Below are 27902 nucleotides of genomic sequence, written 5' to 3'. Positions count from 1 at the left end.
AGAAAAACAGTAATTTTATGAGGAAAGTCGAAACATTTCCGTAACTTAGTAAAGTAATTGGAAAAAGGAGTTGTTATGGTGCCACAACTTTGTTTTATTTTAAGAATAAAGTCATAGTATTACTTTAATAAAGATGTAATACTCCTGGAAAGAGGTTGTAATTGTTCCTAACGTCATTAGGTCTTAACGTCACTGTATTAAAGTTGTAAATATACATGAAAGTCACAATTTTGTGAGAAAAAACTTTCAGATTAAAGTCTAAATGTTCCTAAAAATAAAGTTGGAATGTTACAAGAAAACTTTCTTATTTTTTTTTTTTTCATTTCACATCCGCACACAAACAGTTGCTCTTGCACTTTTGGTTTTAATGAAAACAGAACATCAAACTTAATAGAAACACGTTTGAACAACCACAGGAAAACACAGTGAGTGTTTCTGTTCACATCAACAGCAGGTACAAGACGCTTACAGTGGAAGACTGGTTGAAGAACAGGAAGAGCAAGGAGGACAAGTGGTTACATAAGAGTCACAGGTTCAAGTCCCAATATCTGCCAGTGTTATACAAAACAAACTCCAAGAAACCTGTTTGTGGAGAATAAAACTGGGCTCAGAGTGGAATAAATAACTGAATAATCTAAGTGGGATGTTAACACAATGTTCACATTAATGTGACCAACTTCAAGGCACAAAATAAAGAAATACACAAACTAATCTATAACATTCATAAATAGTACTCTGAAGGTTAAATGTTTATCTTTGCTCAGTTTGTGTAATCAATGAAAGCCATTAAAGCATCCATGCTGTTATCATTTAATACATCTATTCTTTTCAAGAAAACAACTAAATATTTTTATTTACTTTCTTAAGCTCAATTACAGTTTTAATGTAATTTCATTACAAAAATGATGTTTCAGTAAAGCTGACTGAGTTGGTTGTGGATGTTATAAAGCTGGGGGAAGATGAAATTCTCATATTTAAAAACTCATGGTGCACAAAACTTAAAGTAAATTATGTTTTTTGTGGTGAGGGGGCTTTTATTTTCTTAGACTGACTAGATTATTTTGTTTAACAACGTCCAAAGAGATTAGTCAGATTTTCCTCCATCCAGGACATCTTTGACCTGACACTCTTTGCAGAGCCTTGAAACACCTACCTACACGCTGAAGAACTAAGATCTTATCTGTGGCTCTGACATGATGCTTTCAGTCAAATGCAAAGCTTAGAAGACGTTAGTGTCGTGACGATTCTTTGAAAACTTTTCATGAACACGTAATCACATCCTGTACAAAAAAAGTGCTTTACACAAAGATCAGACAAATAAAATGTGAGGACAAAACAAAGACATTTACAAGTTTTAAATACGTATTTACAAAATGCCAGAGAGGACACTGGGAAAACATTTCCGTAAATTTCTTTTTTGATAATTTCATTAAAAGCTTTGGACTATATACCATCTTTGTGAAAATTTTTTTAAAACATCTAAATAATTTATGAGTTTGATGATTAAAAAAATTGACAGCTTTTTAAAATAAAATTCAAATGAACATCTGAAACAGCTCTAGTAAAAACCGTGCATTATCAGGAGAAATAAAGCTGTCCTCTGTCTGAAGTCTCCACAGAGCAGTTGGATATCTGACAGGCTGACGACTCTCAGTTAATGTTAGGAGTTCACACTCGTTTCTATACAACAGTGTCTCAGACTTTTATTTTGAAGTTCTTTGGTCATGTTCCTCAGCTCAGACTCTGGAATTTTTCTCTCAGGTTTTTCACCATGCTCTGCTGACCACTCTCCGTCTTCAGTCCACAGCCTGAACTCAGTTTTGGGGACTCATCGCCCTGAGCGTTGAGGGATGTTGTGGCCATTTCCGGCACTTGAGGCCTTGTTGGATCAGCTTTGGTTCTCACTTCATCTCTTTGTCTATACTCGTCTGACTCCTGATAGGCTCTGCAGCGGTCAATAACAGCCATGATGGAGATCTTCTCTCTGCTGGTTGGAGAGCGGATCTGGATGTAGCTGTCATCTTCTTTTTCTTTGGCTTTTTCTGCAGGTTCTGACCCGGGCTGTGACTCAAGCTCTGGAAGCTTCTCCATAACCAGAATCTTCTGTTCAGGGTCACCTGGTAGCACCGACTCAGCTGCAATGTAATAACCTTCGTAGTTTTCAGCGACTTGGTCCTGTAGCTTCTGCAGCTCTGATATTTGGTCTCCGCACAGCCGAGGGTCCAGAGAATTCGCTCTGAGGAGACGTTTGTTGCATTCTTCTTTGCCAACCTCCCAGTCAGGGTTGTTGGAAGGATGCTCGCTGGAAGCTTCATCCATGCGAGGGAGGCTGGAAAGGCAGCTGGAGTGCCTTCTCCAGCTCCCGTCAGAGATCTGCTCTGGGATGGAGCGGCTCCGGCCAACAGGACTCTTCTGGGTGTGATTGGAGTACCTAGAGCGGAGTTCGCTGACGTCAGGCCAGTTGAAGCCCTCAAATGGAGGCAAAGGACTGATGGGGCTGTGGGACCGGACCTGGCCTGGGGAGACACCCCTAGAGCTGCCCGCTGAACCAGAGGAGAGGGCAGGAGTAGCAGGGTGGCTCTGATCCACAGGACTCAGTGGTAGAGAGGTTGGCTTTTGAGAAACCAGGGGCAGGGTCAAGTTGGATTTACCTGAAAACACAAAACAAGTCATTAATCCAGAGAACAGTTAATTTTTAAAGACGTGAATTTTTCTCAGATTGATTGGTTGAATGGTTGGTTGAAAAAAAGAAGACAGTCAGGAATCATGTTTAGGGGGTAAACTGCTTCGTCTCTGGCTGTGACTGAGGTTGTTTGAAGGACTAAGAAAGCAAAGACAAACCTGCACTCTCCTTCTCCTCCACCACACAGGGTAAGCTCTTCTTGCTGATCTGGAGGCTCTGTCGGACCGCTGGATTGGTGGTTTTAATCCGCTGGCTGTACTGTCGAGCCAGATTGAGGACTTTGCTCTTGGTTTTGTCGCCATCTTCCACTTGGTTTGAGTCCTTGCTCGGCCTCTGCCCCTCCAGCTCCGCCCTCAGCTGAGCGACCCGAGGAACCTGAGCCCTGAGAACAACTTCTTCCTTGAACACCTTAGGAGCGTCTCTGAGGAGTCCTGTCTGATTCACACTGGAGGTTTGGTGCTTGACGGGGCCAGGACTGGTGGATTCCTCTGTGATGGTGCCTAGGTCAGACGATCCACCGTCTCGATCGCAGATCTTGTTTGGGGTCCGGGCTGTCTCAGAAAGGCTGTCACCTTGCACTCTAGAGGATCTCAAAGCTTTGCGAGATCGTCCCCCGTTTTGACTCTGGGATCTGTCCATGTCTTGCTCCATCGTCTGCCAGATCTTGATCATTTCAGATGAAGGTCTGAACTCATCTTCCTCTAAAGGATTGTCTTGTAAAGTTTGAGGAACTTTGTTTGCTAGACCAGAATGAGCATGATCCAAAGAGTCATTTGTGATGGGGGTCTCTGTGAGTGAAGCTGAGTTTGACTCTGCTGTGGTTGGAACTGATGGATCTGTTTGGGCAGGATCATCTTTTTGGGTGCTGTTGAACCGGCTGACAGAGTTCCTAACCAGCCCAGTTGGGATATAGGTCAGGCTCTCTCTGCGTTGGAGGCTGAAGGTGGCATCCCTGCTCTCAGCATTCTCGTAGTAAGTCTTAATTTTCCCAATAAGCATTTGGTCCTGCTTGGACAAGGTTGAGTCCCGTCTCCGCCGGATGCATCTGTCCGCGTCAAAGAGGCCATCATCCCGAGGAGACAACAGGGTCAAATCTGTCGTGCCGAAGGTCTCTGGAGGATCGGAACAGGCACTGTTGAGCCTCAGGGGTTCAGGGTTGAGGCTAACGCTGCTGCTGGTTCGGCTGAGGATACGAGGTGAAGTACAGCTGAGGGAGTGAGTGTCATCCTGGGCCAAGCTGCCTCGCTTAATGCTGTTAGTAAAGTGCTGGGCGATGGCGCTAGCTTTATCCAGGACGGAGGGAGGAAGGATGCTGCCAGCTCCACAGTCTTTCTCCGTGGCCTCCTTCTCATCCTCGTCCTCTGAGGACTCTGCACTACTTAGGACTCTAGAGTCCGAATCAGGCGTGGCAGAGGACCGTTCCTCTTGGTGCTCTGGATCTCTTTCAGGGTTCGGCTCTGATTTTTGAGGGGACACTGAGGTCTTGGGTGTAGTGGATGAAACATCAGAAACAGAGCTGGATTCTGGGTTTTCTGTAGGTTTGGACACCAAAGTCTTCTTCTTTGGCGTTTTATTCGTGGAGGTCTAGAAATTTAAAATAAAAAAAACAAGACAAATCAGTAAATTAACCCAGTTTAACTCCTTTAGCACTCTCAGCGCCAACAGGCAGATCTAATTCACCTACCTGTTCACACGTTGCTTTAGCTCCACCTCCCTCCTCCTCTCCAGAAAGTCTCACATTTTCTTTGTTGCAGCCTTCAGAGGAGACCTCGCTTTCCCCGATTTCCTGCAGCTGAGACCAAACACCAGAAAAAAATTAGTACATCAAACACATATAATTTATTTGCTCTGATCCTTTATTCCACACACAAAATGAACAGCATCAACCATCAGTGGTGCACAGTGTCATCTCCCTGACATGCAAATAAAAGAAAAACAGCAACCAAATACCAAGAGGCAGCAAACTACCACACCCATATCTGGAGTCAGACACAGTTTAAAATCAAACAACACAATGCAAAATCTCCCAAAGCTGCACAAAAGAAAAAAACGCTATAAGACAAGGAGAAAAAAGCACAACAGTTCTGTTTCTGGAGGTTTGCTTTGATAGCTTATCAAGTTTTGGAACTGAGGTCTGATGAATTAAAATTTGACATTCTTTTTGGAAACCATGGAAGCAGAGAGGGGCGACTAAGTTTAACACGAGCATCCCTGATGTTATGTGGATCAGAAGTGCTGAACAATACGAGGTCCAAGTGATCCAGACAATCACATTTTCAGAAAGACCCATTCTACATAGATGACAACAACTTGGCTCTGCAGAAGAAGAGTCCAGGTGCTAAACTGACCTGTTGAGTACTGAAAATCCTTTATCAGGCAAGACTGGGACAACTTTTCACCTTAAATTTCAGGAACCTGGTCCCCTTGGTTCAGGTTTGCAATACCTGACCCAGTCAACAGACCCTCGCCCCCCCATTCAGCCGAGCGAGGTTAGTTCACACATGAAGCTCATGCAGCACTGACAGCAGAGAGTTATCACTGAGCGAGTGGGATGGCTGTATGTTATGGATGTTATGGAGCTGGAGTGGGTCAGGTGACGGCCATGTTGGGTGGAAGATGAGGAAGAAGCCCAGGCCAGCAGCAGAAAGCCTCACCGTCACCATTGTAACCTGCGCCCCGAGCGGCCAGCAGGACAGCGCCGCCAGCACGGAGCTAGCGAAGTCGTCTACCTGCTCGTCCTCCAACAGGTCGTCCAGCTCGCTGTCTTCTGTCTGATGAGACCGCTCTTCCTCCTCGCTGCAGATCAGCTGCTCCACTGAGTTGTTCCTGCTGCAGAGCTCATCCATCTCCTGATCCTCCTCAGGATCCAAGCTGGGGGACTGCAGGGACTCCCCTTCGCTTTCTGAGTGCTGCAGGACGTCAAACTCTCCTCATGTTTCCCGTTTGTCTTTATCTAATCGGCCTGTTGTCTACCAGTAACATCTACCAGTGAAGGGCCCACAGAGGCCCCAAAAACCCACATCTCCTTTACTTCACCTACAAAAACATTACTCAACATGCGTTATTGAGGTGAAACCACAGCTTGTTCTCTGGTCCTTTCCTCATGAGGACAGAAGAGTTGCTGCTGATCTAATACATGCTTACATGCTAACATGCAAAATATTAATATTCTGATGCTGTGAGGAACATGTCAGACAAGAGGAAACGAAGAGGAGAGGTGAATTAGCCAACTTGTTTCTTACCTTGATGGTGGCTGAGGGATCTACACAGAAATAAGAGAAGAAGAAGAAGAAATCAGGTGCTGATTGGTTGAACAGCAGTTCATTCAGGTGTGACTAGCGTCATGTCAGAAACCAGCTAATTTAGAAGACAACATAAAAACAAACTCTGTTTAATTTCAGTGTGTTGTGATGTGTTTACGGTGTGTATTTACCTTTGCTGCTCTTCACTGTCTGCTTGTTGGGGTCTGGAGAAGACAGAGACAATCAGCTGATTGATAAACCACTACAGACATTCACCTGTTGTGTATCTGTGTTTATGTGCGCTTACCAGACTGTCTTCGCCCAGTGCGACCATCTTGCGGGAACTCGTCAGACTGACAGGACGGGGCTTTCTTCAGCCGCTCAGGGCTGTAACGATACCGCGGAGGGTCTACAGGAGAAGAACGACATCATAACAAAACATGGTCAACAAGGGAAATGGCAACTCCCTCAAGCAACGCGGAAAATGAAAACAAGGTAAACAACCACATAAGTAATGAAAAACATAAAAAATGACCAACTGATAAAAAGAGCATTGTTATAACTTTATGGGATAACTCAACAAGCTTCTTTGGAAACAACAGCTCATTCATAAAGCTGTTACAAGAGTTTTAACACATGAAAATAAAACAACTCTTCACATTTTAAAGTTCTTTTCCTTTTTTTTTTGTTTTTATTTTTTACAGGGCGTCACCCCTTCCAGTCCTTCATTATGTTCAACAAAAAGCTGCAAGTCCTTGATGCCATAACATTCCAGAACTCTCTGCCTCTGGGCATTAAAACAACAAGCTCTCTGAGTGTTTTTAGAAGGACACTTAAGTCCTTACTTTGTAATCTGGCTTTAAACTCACATGGCTTTAAAGGTTTAGTCAAAGTTTTTATTGACTTCAATTCATTTTCCTTTTTTCTCCCTGATTCCATATATCTTTTTTAATAATATTTTTGGTAGGGCTAGGGCTTAATTATGATTAATTAGTTAGTAACACAAAATACTAAAAAAAAACAACCACATTTAATTCTAACCTCCAGTATCATTTCAATACTTGATGTGTAGCGGTGAGCACGGAAACCAGATGCTTGAATAAAGAGATAGAATAGGCTCAGAGCTAATGATATTGATCTGACTCTGATGGGACTGAGGTTAGTTAGGGGATATTTTTTTGTTTTAAGCATTTTAATGGTGGAAATTACACTTTGTGTTGAACTGTTGACCTGTTTATATTTGGTTAAGGATATTTTGATTTCCATTTTTTTCTGCCTTACAAGTTTAAAGTTTATCAAAAGTCCTTAAAAACTTGAGTTTGTTTCTTGAGCCTCGCAAATGCTGCCTGCTCAAAATGCTGTAATGTTCCTTTAACTTAACTTCATATCCAAAGGGTACAGAAGAATCGAATCATCACAATAAACATGTTTTTTGTCTGCCATCTACCAAGATCCATTTAAAAAATTTAAAAATGTTGCTTTCATGTCGAATGTTGATATTTCATTAAAATACAATTAATTGCGATTAATTACAAACTTCCAATTAATTACATTATTTATTTTTAATGAGTCCCACCTCTAATTTTTGGGTCCCAACACTTTAATTTTGAGAGAAAAAGGCCAGGGCAGACAAAGAAATAGGAAGAGGGAGTAAGGTACTGACATGCAAAAACTGAGTTGAGTTAAGTCAGCATTAAGCTCAAGTTAACTCCTGAAGCTCTGACTCCTTTCCTTCTCCTTGAAAGACCTGTATCTGTTGTGTTTGATTGTTGATAAGTTTTAAATTTCAACTTACATGTTGGATTCATTTCCAAGATGGCGTCTTTGGCCTTTAAAAAAGAAAAAGAAAAAAAGAGAGCACAACAATGAAGACACATTGAGTGCCCAAACACTTGACAAGATACACATCTGGTGTGTACGTGTTCAGTGTTGTGTTTGACCTTCTGAGGGATGATGGCGTGGTGGTTTTCCAGGATAGCACGTTTAATGTGATGAGCCCACAGTTTCTTCTCCTCCACCGTCCTTGCCTGAAAAAAAAAAAAAAAAAAAAAAACAAAGAAATACAGTTTCTGTGTGTTTAAGTGTGTGAGGAGTCTGAGGAGGTCTTGGCAGAGGTGGTCTCACCTGTACAGTGTGAGGCTGTTTGGGATGTTTGTAATGAGTCACACTGAAGCTCAGAGAGTCTTTGGCGCTTTCGATCAGCATCAGAGTGGAGCACTAACACACAAACACACAAATATAAAGAGACATCAGGTTATAATTCCCACATTCACTCCATGGAGTCCCCCAGGGCGCTGTCCCGAGCCCACACTATTTTCTATTAACACTTTCTCTTTAGGCTTTTTAATCCACACACATAGTGTTCATTTTTAATGCAGATGACACACAACAAACTAACAGAGCAGTGTTTTAGTTCCTTACAGATATGTGCGTCTTGTAGACAAAGTGCTCTCCACGTCGTTTAGTGATCAGCAGCATGCGGTCGAACAGGAAAAGTGTCCTCTCGTTCTTGGCTCGGTGGACTTTGAAGGTTCCCTCTAGGACCAGTTCTCCATACGTGGTGAGGTCTGGACCTTTCCAGTTTAGCAGCAGAGACTGAACTTCCTGCAGAGAAACCACGACATAAGCTTTCAGCAGTTCCTCTATTTGGTTTTGCAAAGATTCACACAGAAGAGTTTTATTTGCAGAGGAAGAAATCACAAGTGATTCTCACCTGCAGCCTGACGGCGTGCTCGTGTTTCCTCTTCATGTCGTTAATGTACCAAGCGACTCCCGTCATTGTGTAAATTGCCTCCTCCACGACCTCATAACCCTCCTCCAATGGGTCAAAGTGCTTCGCTATCTCCTGCAAGAAAACACCATCATCATCGTCATCATTACTTGGTGATAGCAGTGATGACACTCAGATGTAGGAGGTCGTACCTGGAGCAGCAGGTGGTATTTGAGGATCCTCTGAACAGGTTTGAGCAGGTATGAACCCAGAGGCAGTGAACGCTTCAAAGATGCCTGGCGCTCACGGAAAAACTTGGCGAGGGATTTGTTTCGCATACACTCTGTCAGCGCTGCCACTGAACTACAACAGGAAACAGGTGATACACATCCAGCACATATTTTATTTCTATCACTAAGAAAACAGAGCTGTGTTTGTGTTCCTGAATGCATCACCACAACAAAACAGTGTGTGTGTTCACTGATTGTGTGTTATATCGGAGCTTACTTTGGATAGTTGGTGCAGTACTGTGTGTAGATCTCAAAGTACTCGCTCTGAATAAACAAACAAGTGGATAAGAAAACACCATTAATTAATTACACACTACTATACAAATAATATATGATCAACACATCTTTTAACTCTCTAATCCTTCAGACTGAAGGTTTATGTCAGAGCTTCTCACCTTCAGGACAAAGCAGCGAGCCACAGCCACCGGGTCATTGTCACACATGTCGAGAGCCTGAAGCAGATCACTGTCAACAGGAAACAATGTTAGCATCAAAAACTTCAGGGACAGGTTTATGTAGCTGCATTCTTAAACCTTAATTCCTGGGTCTTTAATTTACTCAGTTTTTACCCTTTTCTAGCACAGCGCCCCCTGTAGGTAGACCCTTTTTTGCACACAGGTAAACATATGAAAGAGAATTTCACTGAAGCTCAGAAAAACTTGAAATGCTGTGCTTTTTGCACTTGTATTGTCCTCAAACAGCAACAAAACCTCACCTCTCCAGAAGGGGGAGCTGTCACATCAGTTTACCACATATAGTCTGCATCTGAGGCATGCAGATGAGTAAATCAAACACACCTTTTCACAGCAATCAGCATGCTGTGATTAAAAAACCAAACTCACCCTCTAAAATTACTCAGCGAAAGATTCACCTGAAGAGTTGTTGCGAAAATATTCAAACATGTTTATGAATAAATGAAACCCCTGAATCAATCCTGATCTGTTACTATGAAACGCTTCCTGTCACCTGTTGAACTCGTAGATGTCCTCGATGTTTCCGAACAGAGCGCACACCTGCTCAGGACGGATGGACAGGTCGCACTGATCAATGATGTGAGCCAGGTAATCCTGCGGAAGGAGACAAGGAGACAAGGAAAGAGAGGAGGGTGGGAGTTAAAATAATTAAATGAACTAATAAAGCTCCAGAGTTTGAACAGTTGTCATTCTTGTTGTGTATCTGTTTTTCCAGCAGGGGGCAGACTGACATCACTGCTGTGAAGTTCAACTTTTATGAATCATCTTATTAATGGCTTTACATGCGGAAAATGATGCATGAAGCACCAAATTGATTGACATATTTGGACTGCTTTTATATTTAATTTAGATTAAATAAATCCCCTTTTTGTCCTGGTTTAATAGATATTACACTAATCTAGTTATTTTTCTGATTTATCATAAAAAAAACTGTTTTTACAAGGAACGAGTCAGGAGTTTTGAAATATCAAAATAATTGTTTATAAATAGGAAATAAAATAGACTGATGTATCTGTAATTTCATCTTAAAAAAGGCATTTTCATATCTGATTTTACCAGCTCCTGGTTGGGATGTAACAGAATAAAGGAGAAACATATGGTTAAAAAAAGTTAAGCTTATGCAGAAGTGCAAAAAATTTGCTTTTTATTGACAGTCCGCTTGAGACTGGCTGCAGAAAGACCATAACTACAAACATACCAAGACAAAAAAAGAAGGGTTTTATGGTGTTAAAAAGTAAATTAACAGCCTGGTTCAAAAATCATCTTGGGTCTGAAACGCCAATTCCTCTGCAGACACATGCTGTGCAGGGAGTGATTTTTTTCCTAGCTCAGCAGTTTTGAAGATATGAAGAGTTTGTCCAATAAGAGGCGCAGCTCACGTCTGCGGCAGGTCTGCTGCTGTAGCTGTTAGTACGGAGGCTCAAAGCCTGCCTCTTGAGTCAGCATTTCCAAAACGGCTTTATTAGTCTGTTCAGGAACAGTCGGGTGAAGTCACGGAGATTACATCCATAGTTTATACAGTCTATGGATAGAACTGTCAGATGGTGTCTGAAGGGCATCTGAAAGATGTTTGCTTATTGCTATTCAATCACGGCATTTCCTCTCAGCCTGTTGACTCTGTGGTAAAAAGGTTAGTGTTGTTTTAGAGACTGTAGCACGTCACGTTTGCTTTACACGCAGATGATGCTGTTTTAGGCGTTTAATCTGGACATTAGCCATTAAAGGACTCATTTAGTGGTTTGGTGACCTTTGGTTGAATGTAGCCAAAACACAAAAACTGGCTGCAGATGGTGATAGAAAACAACCTGACAAAGCTCCTATTTAAACCAATCACAGCCAAAGGTCAGGAAGAGGCACTGATACCTGGCAACAGTGTTTTCAGATCATATTCAAAGGTTGCCAAACTGCTTGTACAGTCATGTAGACTATCAAACATGTTATCTTTTCCCATTTTCTCTTTTCTCTTTTTTTTATCTTTTCGATGACCGTAACCCTTTGTGCATACGTTAAGATTTTACACATCAGATTACCTCTCAGTGACGTCACAAAGTGAATCAGACGTTCTGCGGAGCTCTGTTTGTTCTGTCCTCTTTGTTTTCCTGGTGTAAACCTTTGGCTGCTTGTCAGGGCTCAGTGAGGACCATCTGTACGGTGGCCTGCAAGTTTTGGGTCCAGGTTTATCTCTGATCCTCTGCTTATGTAACCGGCTAATCGGCTCGCTGCTGAAAGTCTTTAATGGTTAATTTTAACTCATGACATCTTCTTATCTGAGCATACCTGCTGGGGAAGGTGTGATTGATTTTATCTCCATTCACGTACTATTGGATCAATAAATGAATGAAGAATCTTAATGTACAATTCAATCAATATCACTGAATACTGTCACATCACCAGGTTTATACTAATGTTGATCATCCATGTTTTGATGGTGGTTCCTTTTTTAAGAATGTTGAGTGTCTTGTTGCCAATTACTATTAATAAATAACATATCGATTCATTTAGAGCTTTAGATTCTTGCAGAATCCAGAGCCAATAACACAGAGGCTTTTATTTTGAAAGGTACCCACCAAAGGTTTTTTTCTCAGCCAACATTTATTGTTTTAAACTATCACTTTTTTCTTGTTTTACTTTAATCTAACAATCTGTGATTGTTTGTTATGGGTTTGTTTGTTGATTAGTTTGTTAAATCCATCTGTCCTGCATTCCGGACTCACCTCAACAATCATGCGCAGGTCTCTGACGTACATCCTCTCCGTCTCAATGATCTCCATGACCACGCGGTCCAGGTATGTCAGCTGAGGAGCCATGATAAAGGTCTGCTGTTGAGTGGGGGGAGTCTCTTTGTTTTTGTTATTTTTTATGAGCCCAAGGCTCCGCCCCCTCTTCTCAAGCTTCTCCTCAGGGTCCAGGTCCAGGTCGTTGTCACGAGTCTGGGTGGACAGCGCAGGGGCAGGGTTTTCGTCTCTGGAGGATCCTGATCCAGAGGACAATGTGGAAATTATGCTCAGTGGGCGGGGCTCCGATGAATCAGATGGCGTGGCCGATGGAGCGCGCTCATTACTGCTGACAGAAGCAGTGGAGAGGCGGGGCGATTCTGTGGATGGGTAAAGGTGAGAATCAGTCCTTTGTGTATTTCAGAATATCTGAAAGGCTTTTATTATGATATGGCTAGAAAGGGGGAAATAAAGTCTTATTATCATGCAGCTTTTCAAAATAAGAGTCTTTAAAGGGTAACTGCAAAACCTTTACAAGACGAAGCAGACTTTCAGAACAAAATTTCTGCTTTTGCTTAAGGAAGGCATTCACAAGTTATTCTTCTTCTGTTGTCAGACAGGGGGCACCCTTTCACAATAAAAGCTTCAGGCTGGGGATACACCCGTGCATGAATAAGGAGAATGACTTTCGGGAGGTTTTTTTCGTTTCTAAACATTCAGGATGTGATTTAACAGAATGATGATGACACCTTAATTATAACTTTTATTGTATAGACTCCCTGAGTAATAATCAGATTCCTCTTCCACCTGTCCAGTTCGGTCTGTTAGTTTCGTCTTTGAACCTCGACAGAGTTTCAGAAAGCATCTGAAAAATCCAAAGAATCCTTCGTAGCAGGTTTCAAACTGAAGGAACAGGAAACTCTTCCTGACTTGGGTTTAAAGACCCTGAACAGACCAGAAACAGGTGTAAGCTATGTGTTGGCATTTTGCTGCTCTCTGTGCGACAGAGAAGCAAAAAAAAATTTTTTTTTTAAAAAGGAAACAGCCACACTTTAAGGTTACAGTTCCAGACTTCACAATCAGTTTCAGACTTTTGGAAGCAGCAAATCCAGACATGTATGTCATTTTATTCAAGCTGCTGTCAGATGGAAACAACCGAACAAAGCTTGTTGAGAAATAAACAGACATCACAAACAAACAGCTCAGTCATGTCTTTGACTGGAGCTGACTATCAGCAGGTATGACTGTGTTTCCCATGTTGCTTTGTGGACGTAAACAGCTACAACATACTCATCTGTCAAAAAGAACACACCTCTTTTTATTCCTATGTTTGCTGTAAATTTTAACAAGACTCTATGAAGACTCACTGCTGCACACAGCCTCTAGTGGACACTTCTAGATCTGCAGTTTCTGAGACACTGCCCAGTGTCTTCTCATCTGAAGTTGCAAATTAAACAAACCACCCAGCTTTCAATCACTTCCAAGCAGCCCTCCACCCAATCATATGCATGATAAAAATTGATCGTTTGTTGATTTGCTGATTAGATTTATTCACTGTCTGGTTTCGTGATTTCTTCAGCATGCTTGGATTTTCTCTGTCATTGGCCTCTTATTGTTTACATGGTAGCCATTTTGAATGTTCATGGTGGAAAACTCAGCAGACAAATGCCTTCTGTTTCACAATCACGATTACTGATTACTTTTTATTTATTTTGTAGGTCAGTCTTATAATTGTTGTTTAGACTGATAAAAGTTAGTCTGCTAACGTGCTAAGTGTTAAACATTAGCAGGGGCTCATAACCAAATGATATCCAGAGAAATTCAAACACCTAGTTGGTAATAACTTTGGAACAGGAAATGATTATGAATAATAAACAAACATGAATAAAACCAGTCAGAAGTCAGAGGAGCTGGTTACTCTACAGACTGTTGGATGTTTGTAGTAAAATGAGTTTCCCACCATGACTTCTCAACTTAGCTGCCATGTGTTTTGTAAGCTAACATACCAGCTAACCACTCCTCAGAGGGTTTAGCTAACAGTCTGAACAGCAGGGAGACCGAGAGTCCACCTGAAACACAACAAGGAGACCTTTAGAGTCTGACAGACTGTTTCATGTGAATCTGTTTGACCTGCAAAAAGATCAACAGTCAGCCAGTGAGAAAACCCCATAAAGACAAAAAACCATATCAGCGTCGATTTAAGACGTTTTTTCCTTTGCAATACTTTTGACAAAGTAGACAAGTCTATAGTCTGGGACTACACATTTAAGTACTAATAATACTTCATGACAGTACACATGTAACTCCGTCTTGCTGGGTTATGGTGTTCATGCTTTAAATGTTTTACTGATTGTAAAGGTAGGTCATGAAGTGAATGCACCACAAAAATCTCCAACAGTTGTTCTAAATGGTTTAAGTTCTGGATATTTATGATAAGAGTTCTTAAATTTACTTAAATCCTAACATGTTACACGAATTCTAGAATGTGCCCTGAATAATGGAATGTAACTAGAATCTCCAGATTAGTCCAAGTTTAATGTTTGCAGGTATGCCAGAACTCTAAAATGCAACCTGAAATGTTAGTGATGTTCTAAATGTAACCAGAATTCTTGAATGTGACCTGAATCATAAAATGTAACTTAATTTCTGAAATTTAACCTGAATTCTAGAATATAACTATTATTCCAAAAGGCAAGCAGAATTCTAGAATATAACCTGAATAATAGAATGTAACTATTACTCCAAAATATAACCAGAATTCTTAAATGTCAACAAAGTTCTGGATTGCTAACAGTATTCTGTAATGTTACCTAATTGATAGAATGTCAACAGGATTCTGTAATGTTACCAGAGTTCTGACACATAAGTAGAATCCTACTTACATTCCAGAATCTCCGGATAATATCAGAGTTCTAGAATGTAAATAGAATTTTAAAATGCTACCAGAATAGTAGAATACTACTTGAATAATGGAAGGTTACAAGAAATTAAACACATTACCAGGTTTCTAAAATGTAACCAAAATTCTGGAAATGTAAGCAGAATTCAAGAAAGTCCCTTGAGTAATGGAATAACACCAGAAATTGAGAATGTCACCGAAATTCTTGAAAATTACCAGAACACCAAAATGTTCTTAAAAATCTCCTGTGTTACCAGAATTCAAAAATATATTATCTGAACAACTGAATTTCTAGAATTCCAAAATGTTACAGGGGTTCTCGAATGTTACCGGAACTTTGGGCTGTAAGTAGAATCTGGGAATGTTAGTTAAACCCTGAAATGTCATTAAAATTCTAGAGTCACTAAAATTTTGTATGGTTACCGGAATACCAAAATTTAATTAAAACAATAATATGTTACTGGAATTCTAAATGTTATTTGAGATCTGGAATGAGAGTACAACTCTTAAATGATACCAAAGGTCTATTTTATCACTGCTCAAACTGTACAGTATTAAAAAAGCTTCAGTGAACTCTTGTTTTAACACAAATGATTTTTAACAAGCTTGAGATGTTTTGGTTTCACAAGACGCTTAATGTTCGTATAGAAACATGCCAGGTTACTGTGAAATGTTTATAATGTTGTGCTACTCTCTTTAAAACAGGATAATAAAAAAGGAACTGTTGGTGAAAATTAATTGCAGGTTTGTGCTCAGTGTTTGTATTTGACACACCTTAAACACTGAGCTCATGTTTACCTCAGAGTCTGAACCACAGTTTCATTCAAAGTTTTCAAACTTTCTCTGTGTGGAGGAAGAAAAGTAAGAAGGACTTTTTTTCAGTTTCCTGTTTTTAGCTGCTCTTAAGCGCTGTCTTTACAGAATACAACAAATTACTTACAGCTTTACACACACACACACACACACACACACACACACACACACACACACACACACACGCATGCCGGACTCTGCAGTTTGAAGTTGTTTTCATTCAAACACTCGGAGCGGACACACATGCTGGGTCCGTTAGCCACTTGGCTTCCTGCCAGTATGAAGTCAGAGAGGCGTTCACTGACCCAGCAGGAAGGGAATTTATGGCTTCCAGCCACTTAAACATGATAAGGAGAGTGAGGACCAGTCACAGCACAGAGTTTATATTCAAACACACACATGAACTCTGACCCCTGTAGCCGTTAGCACACATCAACATTGCAGCATCACCTGGACCACATTTTTATCAGTGTGTCAGAGAGAAACAGCATGAATACATAAATATGAGAGTTGATAAAAAATTTCATGACTCAAACTTTAAAACTAGACTACTACGTGAGATGAAAAGCGGTCTCATAACTCAGCTCTGACATAAACGACAAACTTCAGTGACTGGAGGAGAGATCACTGCAACCACTCACCCAACCAGCGCCGTGTAAAAACACGTCTGAGCCGCCGCTCCTCCCCAACACTCCTGAAGGAGATCCTCACCTCCTCCTCTGAACATGAACACCTCACCACAGCTACACTTCCTCCTCCTCCTCCTGACAGGCTGCGCCACATCCTTTGATACCCCATTAGCTCTGCAGCTCCTCAAAAAAAGTTCTAACACGACAAAGTAAGAGACACTCTGGTTTCCCTCAGCTCCACAGACACCTGAAGGCTGCATGAGTCTGCACACACTGAAGACACATGCTTACACTACAGAGAGGAGGCAGAGGAGGAGGAGAAGAGAGGAGGACAGAGCAGATGTAGGAGGAGTCAGTCATGGGAAACATCAAAGAGAAGTTTAAAAGGACGGGAAGCAGGAAGTGACCTCAGGAACAATTAATCATAAAAAGAAGAAGAAACTGAAAAAGAGAAGGACAGTGTGCCCTTTACTTTGAAAAAGATCTACACTCAATAAGCATCCTCTGCCTTGTCTGCTCCCCAAGTTAACGGGCAAGCAGATCTCTGAGCTCCTATAGGTTGATAACATCTGCCCATCAGTACTATGTGTGGTGTCCTCCAATGGGATTCAGCCACGCAGGATAGATCAAGTCACCTCAGATAAAAGTTAATAGAAATCTGGAAAGTTACAAGAGTTCTATAAAGTTACAAGATTTCTAGAATGACACTAGAAGGCTCAACAAGAATTCTAGAATAGTACGAGAGTTCCAAATTATTAGAATTTCAGAATGTTACTACAGTTCTAGAATGGCCCTAAAAATCTGGAATTCCATAAGAGTTCTATGAAGTTGCTAAAGTTTTGGAATAAAACTAGCATTCTGAAATATTACTAGAAATCTGGAAAGTCATAAGAGTTCTATACAGTTACAAGTGTTCTAGAATGACACACAGAATCTGGGAGTCTGGGAAGTTTAAGAATGTTACAAGAGTTTCAAAATGAAACCAGAATTCCAGAATGTTACCAGAGTTGTAGAAATGTGAGGCATGTTCCTCTGGCTGTTGAAATTTTGGATTATCAAACACCCAACATATGAGTTCAAATACATTTGAGTGCTGGTGTAAGTCAGTTGTCAGGGCATGTGCCCCATGTACAGAGGCTTATCTATTAATTAATTAATTAATTAATTTGGGGCGTATCTTCTGCATTATTGACTTAACACAAGCAATAAATCATTCTATAGTACGACCAACACTTCAAGGGTTACTGCCAACATATAAACAATTCTTTCCTGTAAGCCAGGCCTACATGTTATGATGAAATGAGATGGATTAATACATGAATTGACATGAATAACATATCTTTATTTAACTGTAACAGTCACAGCAGAATATTGACCTATTGATTTAATTTTAAGCCTTGCTTGTAGAGCAAAAGGCCTGGTATGAACCATAATATGAAAAATAAATATGATTTTTCTCTTCTATAAATCTCACACAAAATAAAGTGCAGACATGTAAATAAGACCAAATCTCTGGCTCAACCACTGAAATAAGTCAATATGTGGAATGCACTTTTTTTATAAATAAAAAAAAACACTGTGTGAACATTAATATAAAAATTAAATGTATAAAAAAAAAACCTACTGATCTTCCATCAGTAACAAAACATGAAATAAAGTGCAGAAATACAAATCAAATGTTTAGGCTCAACCTCTTAGTATGTAAACGTGTGGATTGCACTTTTTAATTGAAAAAGAAAAATGAACACTGTGAAGTTTTACTGACCTCCAGTTGTCAGTAAGAGTATCAAACCATACAGAATAAAGTGAACAAGAGGCATGGCTCTCCCAGCCACAATCATTCTACTGTATGGATCTCTGTAGCTCACAGGTTTTTTGCTGGTTTCAAGGAAGAACAAGCACAAGTTACTATATTCCCTCCAAGTCTGTTTACATGAAAGTTTTTCTTTTCATTGCAGCCTTTGCGATTTGAAAATTGCATTCTATTACTTGGGATGTCAGTTTCAATTTGATTAACTGTTCAGCCCTAACAAAGAGACTAAAGGTAAAAAAAAAAGTCAGGACGCAGATACAGAGTGACAAACACATGATCATAATTCCCAACATGCACCTGCTGTGCTTTGTTAAAACATCAGACACAATAAAAGTCATATTCTATGATATTTAATATTTCATATAGAGCTAACTGTTGCTGTCTGACAGTGTGCTTGAAACACTGACCTTTGGGAGACTCACAGCAGCTTCTGAACTCTGCTGGACTCACAGAAATACACACGTCAAATCCACGTCACAAAATCACACCTTCAGCAAAAGCTGAGGCTGTCAGCTGATCCTCCACTCAGATTGAAGAGTTAAAGGTTAGTAATAACAGAGTCGCTGTGGGTGCAGACGGTGTGGCAGCATTTTTTAAAACCTCAGTGCAGCATTCAAAATCACAAACTACTCATCCACAGACTTTAGAAAAAGTAAAGCCAATTTTACTGAATGAGAAACACTGTCTGACTGTATTTAGAGAAATAAATCTGAGTTTAAGACGATGGTTGAACACTTATGAAAGTTGTGTTTGATTAACGACCATGATCTCTGTGTTGGCCTGCAGTGATCAGCTGATCTGAGAGCAGCGTCTGTTTGTTTTCGTCTCTGAGCGTCTCGGAGGGGCGGGGTTTAGAGGCAGAATAAAGGCCAACTGTTCTAGAGACACAGCATCGTTCTTTAGCCACGACGTCTCATCCTGATGCCACAGACTCATGCTGTGATTTCAGACAGCCAATCAGCTTCACTGTGAGGGCCAAACTGAAGAAACAGATTAGGAAGCAGAGTCTTAATTAATTAATTGATTGATTTTTCTAATTAATCACTCAGATTTGAATCAGCTGGCTCATTACCTGAGCTCAGATTCCTACAGACAGCCCTGTATCATTGTGTTTTTCTATCTGTGCTGACTCATGATTGGTTGAACACAGACAGGAAGTGCTGACACATTCCTAAAGAGACTCATCACTTCCTGTCAGCTCATGAGTCACTCTGATGTGAATCTGTTTACCTGCTCGTGTCTCTCATCCCCTCTATGGGGGAGGATGGGGGGGATTATCAAGGGAGAGGCTGGGAATTCCTGCGTGACTTGAATGCCTCAATATGGGGGGATTAACCCCTTGTGTCCCTGCTGATCACTAACTAGGTTTGTTAACATCCTGCAGAAGAAGCAGGGCACCTTCTGGTCTCCAGACCTTCAGTTTGACCCTGATCTGAGACAATAAAAAAAACTGGTGTAGTGTTGTCTGTGTCCACAAGGGGGCAGTATCACATTAATCAAGCCATCATATAAACAACACAAAATTCAAGATGTATCGACCAAATGTACACATTCATACTTAAAACATGGCTGTAATGTGTACTCAAGTGTGCCCTTAGTGGCCATCTGTGGAATTACAGCCTAAAACTGCAGGTTGGTTTCAAAGCATGGTCTCAAAAGACCTTAAAAAATTTTTATCTGTGTTTATACCCTGTCCCCATCCAGTAACATTACAGAATCTCTAGAATTCTGGGCACATACAATCTGTCTGTTTGTGCTGTTTGTTCTCATCTTTGTTGACTGCTCTATGCACCATAATTGCCCCTCGGGATAAGTAAAGTTTTTTCAATTCGATTCAATTCGACACCTGTCCGGTGGCCAAGTGATGGGCAGACCTTAGTGTTTGAGGCCCTGCCCCTTCAACATGTCATGAACCAGTTAGGAGATCCTTACGTGATGACCACATCATTTCAGCTAGTCTCGTGAAGATCTCAAGATCAAGATTCAAGGATTTCTACGACATATAAATTTGTTGAGATGTAAAAACCTGCAGCAGAGCAACATAAAACGTCTTTATGCTCCCTCTAGTGGACTGAGACTTATCTTTTTAATTAGTTATCATAACGATTGAGACCCTATGGCATTTTTTTGTTGATATTTCTGTTGGTTTATGAACAAGATACTGATAGAGCTTTATACACTGTACACTTTGTTTACGTGTGTGTTGGTGTGTGAGAGTGTGTGAGCTGTAATAACGTGGATTAAACAGTGAGTTAATCTCTCACAGTACAAGGAGAGAACAAGCAGAGATTAAGACTAACAGGTGCTGTCATAGCAGCAAGTCCTTTAACTCCAAATCTGAAGATTAGCAGCTAATTGTTCGTCACGGTCACTTTCAAGACCGGTCTGTTCACACCAGCAAAACCAGGTCACAGTAAACCTTCAAAACCAGTCCAAACCAGTATGGGCTCTTAAAACCATTAATCGGTATCTAACTCACTATACAGATATAAACTACTATTTAACACAACAGTTTAAACCAGTTTAAAGGCAAGACCAGGAAGTCCTGCTCTAAACAAGTACACAAACAAAGACCCATTTAAACCAGTATAGACAATATAAACCATTTCAGAATATTCAAATAAGAAAATCACCTTTTTTTTTTACATTGATTTCAACCAAAAACAACAATATATGCAGTACCTGAACACACCAGTACATTATAAAACTATAAACCAGAATTTATACTGGTTTCTGAGAGGGGTGACAATCACCTCCTCTCTTATGTAACAGACTTTAAGCCCAGGGTGATAAAGACTGGTCATGTGATCTGAGATTAGCCCTAAGTGAGGAGATGAAGAGACAGACAGGAAGTGACACACACAAACACACACGCACACACAGGCACACGAACACACAGAGGCAGCTCACATGCAAATTTAAGCAACAACGGTTTTACAGTGTACGATCCTTTTTGGCTATTTACATCCCAATGTTCAACATGAAGATTTTTGATTGGTCCTGAAACTCTAACAAACACACACACACACACACACACACACACACACACACACACACACACACACACACACACACACACACACACACACAAACACACACACACACACACACAATCGACTAATTAACAGCAATCTGATTTGACTAAAAAACAAAACAGTTGCTAAAAAATCCCATCCTACCTTAGCATCAGCACAAAAAGAGACGAGGGTCCCTCCAAGACCAGGACTGATCAGATCTGAGTCTCTTCAAGTCTACCTGCAGCTCTGACAGGAGGAGGGCGGGGCTTAATCCAATCAGTGCAAGGGTGGAGGAGTGATATGCCCCCTACTGGCCATCTTCTATTTGTCACTCTAATTCACTTTAACTGAACAATCAGACAGAGACACACACGGGTCTTACTCTAAGGTAGACTTAAACTACAAATGGTGGTCTTTTGTAGTTCTTTAGAATGACGACAGGTTTGGAAGGTTTAGAAATGAAGGTGAGCTTTCAGATTTTGAGCTGTACCATCAGAGGCGGAGGCTGACAGGTGATGGTGTCACACAGACCTGCTGTTGACTCAGTGACATCAGATAAAGTAAACAAACAGTAATCCTCCAGGTGTGCGTGTGGAGAGAGGCACGATCCATCTATGGCCTTGAAGCTCAAACCAACTCGGAACAAAGTGACTTCTGAATTAATTGCTTCCCTCACCCCTTATACTCTGCAGGAGAAACTGCACACCTGTGCACACCTTCTTGTGTCTCTTATTATGTTTTTACTGTATCTATGAAATCTTAAAAACCCCAAAAACAATGGGTTGTAAAGACCCTGAGGGGCACATGTGTTAGAGCTGTTCAAGGGCTGGTTACACACAAGATGTGCTAGTGATGTCAAATGGTAATTTTTATTCACTGAATTCAAACTGAGTGCAGCATAAAGATATCTGGTTATTCTGTGGTCAGATATCAGAAATGATAATATACCATGAGTCAACTTCTATCGAGTCTTTACAGCTACAGAGCTACCGATGTTATGAAACTAAGAGTGCAGCAGCTTACTGGTGACTCTCAGCCGAACGTGCCAGTGATGGTTGCCTGACAGTCACCAATTAACAGGGTCACATTTAATACTGAAACACCAGCGACATCTGCAGCTATGTTATAAATGTGTCTTCATTATCTGACCTCAGGTAAAAAGGTTTGACGGCAATTATTGCTGATATTTTAAATCCAGCTTTCATTTTGTGTATTGAATGACAAGGTCGGTTTTGGGCCAAGGTTATGAGCAAACATGGACTTACTATGGAGTGTAAATAATAAGTAAACCCATAAATTATGATTAGCAAGATCAGACTTTAAATTTAAATTTAAACTATTAACCAGTCTTACAACCCAGGTCTTAGCTGTCGGTTTGCTGGTCTATGGTTTGGGAGGGTTTTCTGGTTCATTGACACAAGTTCATGTCTTTATATGCTGTCATTACCATCGAGTCATATATGTGTCTAAACTCTCTGCAGTACACGCTGCATTTCACCTCTAACAATGTCTGTTCACTGAACGTCTGTCCACTTGTTGATGTTTTCCATTCACTCACTAACTTCTCACAAACCTGTGAGTCGGTCACCATCTGTCAAAGTGCGTGCTCACCCAAACAAATGTCATCACTGTTTACAAACTCTGAAGGGGTCTAGTTGAAAGTGTACTAGAGCTGTCAGAGGGCAGGTTTTAACTAATGTGAGCAGGTGCTTCTGGAAGGTGTGCTGGTGCTGTCAGAGGCTTTGAGTCTCAGAAATGAACACCAAGCTGCAAAAACAAACAGTGTTTACAGATTCACAGCGAGTATTATTTGTCTGTTTAAGACAGCAGGAGGAGATTTATACTCAGAGACAAAAAAAGGCATGTACATATGAACAGCTGAAGGAGTTACATCAGAGCGCTAAGAGAGACAGACAGGCATCTTTTGTCCTCAGTGGGACATGTTTGCTGTTACGTTTGTCAGAGCTGCTTGTTCTCATCACAACAAAGAAGAAAGCCAGCTCAGAGTCACACAGACGACAACAGAAAGGAGTCACAGCTTCAGACAGACGGAAGGATGGACAGACACACTGGTTGAATCCACTATGATGTATGATACCAGACATGTCCATTATGAGGTAATAATGGACATTGTGAAGACGGTTTCAGCCTCATATTAACTCCTGATAGCAGATACGTGATCAGACATCAACCAGCAGAACCACAGTTACTTTCTATTTGACGTTTGTGAATTACTTTCAGTTTCAACAAAAACTCAAATTATGATCCCAAAGATATGGAAGCATCAAGACTTATGGATGAGCGGCCATATTTACTGTGGGCATGAGTGTGACTCACTCATTACTCAAATATTCATTCATCAAGTAATAATCACATGTGAAACAGGAACTTGAATCTAGCTGTGTGATGAACATGTGAAACCAGAGTCACACAAACTGTCCACAAAAATAACCACGAACCAAAAAAGACAAGAAATCACATCCTGAGAATCTGAAGTGTCCGAGGACAATGTCTCCTACCTTCATCCATCGGAACGCCATAAGAGGAGCTGTGAGAGTCTTCAGGCATCACACCGTCAACTACAGAGAGAGAGACACAAGGTTACAACACTGAACTGGACACTGATTGGTTCTGAAGTTAGTCTCACTTTAATCAACAATCGTCAGGGTATCGTCAACATATCAACAAACTCAATAGAGTTTTACTAGGTCAACCTGACTTTTCAGCAGCACGAGTTCAGTGAACAGAAAGTCTGAGAGTATTTTGCTTTTGTTAGTGTCAGACTCAACATCCAACCCATTTTTATCACTAGAGGGTGGATGGTGGCAGAGACACAAACAAAAAACAAGGTCAAGGGAAAATTCAGGTGTAAAACCAAGAGGAAGACACCCGAGCTGCTTCCTCTGGAAATAAAAACCAGTTTGACCACATGCAGTACCACTCTGTGTGAGTGTGAGTGTGTGTGTCCTCTGCAGGTAGTGATGCGTTGAGGGACATAGCAGCTGCTCAGTCAGCACATCCACCTGCTGCAGACACATTCATTTTCTGTGATATTATTACAGTGCTTTATAGCTCCTATATGTCTTTGCTACTGAAAGATGAGGTCAGAGGTCACATCTATTATCATGCTCTGGTCTGGTAAATCAGAGCTGTAGAGCCACTCTGAAGGTCAGGTATCAAGGAGGAGGAGTTTAAGCGTGCAAACCAACAATGACAAAAATTCAGGGAACAAAAGATCAGTGAGATGAAATTTATTCTGTTAGAGAACAGAAAGTCTTCAGAGTCCTGTTAAAGGCTGCTAGATAGAATCATTGTCAACAGGATGTGTTTATGTGGTTGTCAGGTGACGAGACTACAATCTGCGTGAATCTGTCAAACGGGGATGAGGGCAAAACAAATGTGGTAGGGACCATACAGACCACCTTAGAAACAGCTTCATCTTCATCACCTTCACTCAGTTATAACCCACTGGGGGTCTGGAATGTGAAACAAATAAAGAAATCGCCAGAACCTGGAGTGTCCACTAGAGGCACCCCCCCAAACTGAGATAGTCCCAATAGAGCCCCATGTTAAAATGTTCAACTTTACAGAGGAGATAAACTCACTAACAACCTAGTGCACAAACTATTTAGACCTCTTTCAGAGAAAACTCACCTGTTTTCGTTATATTACAGTCAAGAGTTCAGTCTAATAAGGGGCGTGGCCTCTTTAAGTGACAGGTGGGAGGTACTATGTATTACCTTGGCTGCTTTAGCCCTATATTCATGGTGTTGGAGCCTTTTGGATTGTATTAAAAGCAAACATAAGATAAATAGTCCATCTTTTTGTGCTCATCATGAGACTAAAAGACCATCTGTCTCTCCCTGACTTTCTGGAATGATCAGGTAGTTGCACAACAGGCTCAGTTTGAGCCTGTCAGAAAAGTGAGCTGGTGGAAATAATGGTGCAACCTGGGCTGTAAATAGCCTGGAGGTTACAAAATTGGAATAGTTTTCACATCCCTGATTTTCACAGCACAGGTTCATTTAAACATAGTTAGGCACAATTATCTCTTTTTAAGTCTAATTTTGAGCATCTTAACCTTTATTTCACTAAAATAAAGGTTTTAACAGAGTAAAAGGATAACTTGTTGTTTACTTATTTATTCTAAAGCTGAGTATTTTTATGTCAATGAAATGATCTACCACCTGTGAAAAAAGTACAAAACATACATATGGAGTTTAAAGGTAATAATAAGTGTAGATTTTAACAAATTTTAGACCTATTTACATACCTACCTTCATACTGCTGAAGGAAGACTGTGAAGTTAGTAGATTCAAGATAAAAATTTATAAACTGTTTTTTGAGATATGATCTGTTTTCGGTTTGTAGTCTGAGTGGTATCAACCAATCAGGTGTCAGCATTAAAGCAACGACTAGAGTTCCGCGGTTCTTAGATCAACGACAGAATTCAATCCTTGATCTCAGAACTGCAGAACTCCTTGCAGTAGTTCCTACTCCTCTTGAGGATAAACCTTACAAAGCTTGACTTTTGAGCTTTAAATAATCTGCGTCATGATGTTGTTTCAGCAAACTGACGTTAACCACAAGAAAATTAGTTTCGGCTTCATAATGCTGAAGGAAGACAAAGTAAAGCCTCAGTGGAACTAACTCCTTACAGTGAAACTGAGACTCACCACAAACTGATGATTTAATGCTTTTTTAAGGGGGTTATCTAAACCAAGAAATGACAGATTTTAGTTTCCCAGACACATCTGAATGGCTGAATTTCTCTTCTGTGGTGTTAATTTAACAACATGAATAGAAAACACAAATCATCCATAAAAATGCACAACAAATATGTTAAGGTCAAGTCACCATTAGTACGGTGGCCGAGAGGTGTCAGCAGATTTGCAAAAGCAACAACACGAATGCAAAAGCAACAAGTTGAAGGATATCGCAAGGTGACACCGCTATGAAGCTGTATCTGTCATAGATGAAGTTAATCATTTACTAATTTTTACAACTTTTGTGTGTCCGTTTGGATCAGTAACCTCTGTTACCGTCCAATGCCGCAGTTCTCCTGTCGTGTTGTGTCGTTTGCATTTGTGTTGTCGCTTTTGCATTTGTGTTTTTTGCTCTTGCATTTCTGTTGTGCCTTTTACAGTCATGTTTTAGCTCTTGCATTTCTTGCTTTTGCAAATCGTCTGACACCCTCCGGCCACCGTACATTAGGGCACACTATATCTTGAAAAGGCATCTGCAAAAATGCTTCATCGTGTTTCATGCAATTTCAGGGCAGTGTTTTATAATGTTTTCTCCACTACAGAGGCTCCTCTCTCAGTGTTCATTATGTATAGATGTATTTGTGGCAGTTCATGCATGGAGTCAGGTCTGTTGTTGTGCATCTACATGTATGCATTTCAGATCTATTTAGGATGAATAGCACACTAACACAGCAAGAAGAAGTAAGTAAACACGGATTTCTCTCTGTGCACAGATCTCTCAGATCAAACAGCTAGATTTATACTTCTTTTTTTTATCTTCATTGCAGACATCAGCTAACCTGCCTCAGACTCGGAGTAAACCTCGGTCAAAGCAGCTGTTTACCTCAGCACAGCAGATATCACCGAGCAGCTCTGACTGTGATGAAATCAGAGAAGAGTTCAGACTTGTTTCTGCTCCTCGCTGCAGTTTAGGGCGTGTTAGGAGGAGATGAGCTGACAGATACAGGCTAAAGCTAAAAACCAGGAAAACTACGGGTTGTGAGTGTTTGTGAAAGCTGAATTACACACCGGGCTCATTGGCGTCTGAACTCATCGGGATTCAACGTAAGGAGTTAAAGTTTCATGCACAGAAGCCGGTTATCCACAATGTGGAGGTTTTCAGACGGAGTTCTGCGCTGACACAAACTTAAGATCAAACTTTGCTTAAACTTGATCCCTGACTGTGTCCCCCTCCCGGTGTGAAGCTGCAGACTTGGATCTCTAACTGTTTGAAACTTTGTGAATGTTTGCAGAGGGTGAGGCAGCACTTATCACACACACTTCCGCGTAGACTGAGCTCAGCAGTGTGTGATTAAGTGTGAGATCCATCAGTCCGATTGTCAGAAGCAGGCAGAGCAGTAAAACAGTCAGGAAAACACTGAGATATGTGTGTGTGTGTGATGGAGTGTGTATGAGTGTACGCAAGAGAGTGTGTGCAAAAAGACTAACCTCTGCGATCCTCAGACTTCGGTCCTCTTCATCAGCTGCATCCACTCTGAACTCCGAGTTCCTCTCTGCCAGCCTCCCTGTCTGACTGACTGACCGCCTGTCTGTCTGCAAGGCTGCTGCTCTCACACTGCGCATGCGTTAAATTCGAAGCTGCTTTCTCCAGAGTTCTGCCCAAGTAATTGTTTAATAGTTTAAAAAATGACAAGAGACTCTTCAAAAAGTATATAAGATTGAAAATATAAAATATTTTGTTGTTTCATCTTTTAAATAATAAAAAAAAATCTTTGTTTTAATGTTAAAAAGGGTTTGGTGTTTATTTTACTTCATCACTGGTTTTTCGCTGCTTTCACCCATCCCACCTGAGGAGTTCAGACGGGATTGAATATTCAATATAATCTACCCCATATTCTGACTGAATAAAATTA

The 27902-nt window shown here is 40.8% G+C and overlaps 1 protein-coding gene across 3 annotated transcripts; it reads right to left on the bottom strand.

Annotated features, from left to right (window-relative positions):
• Positions 1–262: 262 nt before the first annotated feature.
• On the bottom strand, positions 263–27583 carry LOC141802106 (pleckstrin homology domain-containing family G member 3-like). Of its 3 annotated transcripts, none has more exons than XM_074685528.1 (19): positions 27478–27583; positions 23803–23862; positions 12113–12492; positions 9892–9992; positions 9321–9390; positions 9143–9189; positions 8848–8998; positions 8639–8770; positions 8347–8529; positions 8050–8142; positions 7866–7952; positions 7721–7754; positions 6233–6334; positions 6117–6149; positions 5926–5945; positions 5338–5592; positions 4368–4475; positions 2842–4267; positions 263–2651 (listed from the first exon to the last, which is right to left on the bottom strand). In XM_074685528.1, exons 2-19 carry the CDS (start codon positions 23849–23851, stop codon positions 1732–1734), a joined length of 4191 nt encoding a protein of 1396 aa, XP_074541629.1. In that variant the 5' UTR covers positions 23852–23862; positions 27478–27583; the 3' UTR covers positions 263–1731. The 3 variants fall into 3 exon arrangements, with proteins under 3 accessions (XP_074541629.1, XP_074541630.1, XP_074541632.1); XM_074685529.1 differs by having other exon boundaries at positions 5413–5592; XM_074685531.1 differs by lacking the exon at positions 5338–5592 and having other exon boundaries at positions 265–2651.
• Positions 27584–27902: the final 319 nt, after the last annotated feature.

This window comes from Halichoeres trimaculatus, unplaced genomic scaffold, assembly GCF_033239565.1.
Source record: "Halichoeres trimaculatus isolate MK-OKI-2021-1 unplaced genomic scaffold, fHalTri1.1 fHalTri1_scaffold_13, whole genome shotgun sequence".
Lineage (NCBI taxonomy): Eukaryota > Metazoa > Chordata > Actinopteri > Labriformes > Labridae > Halichoeres > Halichoeres trimaculatus.
Note: the sequence above shows the minus strand (reverse complement) of the source record. Positions and strands in the feature narration are given on the sequence as shown.

Excerpts from the sequence above, each read along its gene's own strand:
- LOC141802106 (XM_074685528.1), bottom strand. The coding sequence starts at position 23,851 with ATGCCTGAAGACTCTCACAGCTCCTCTTATGGCGTTCCGATGGATGAA. Across the intron at positions 6,150-6,232 it reads CACTGGGCGAAGACAGTCTG|ACCCCAACAAGCAGACAGTG; the intron begins GTAAGCGCACAT and ends TGTCTTCTCCAG. Across the intron at positions 2,652-2,841 it reads GGAGGAGAAGGAGAGTGCAG|GTAAATCCAACTTGACCCTG; the intron begins GTTTGTCTTTGC and ends TTGTGTTTTCAG.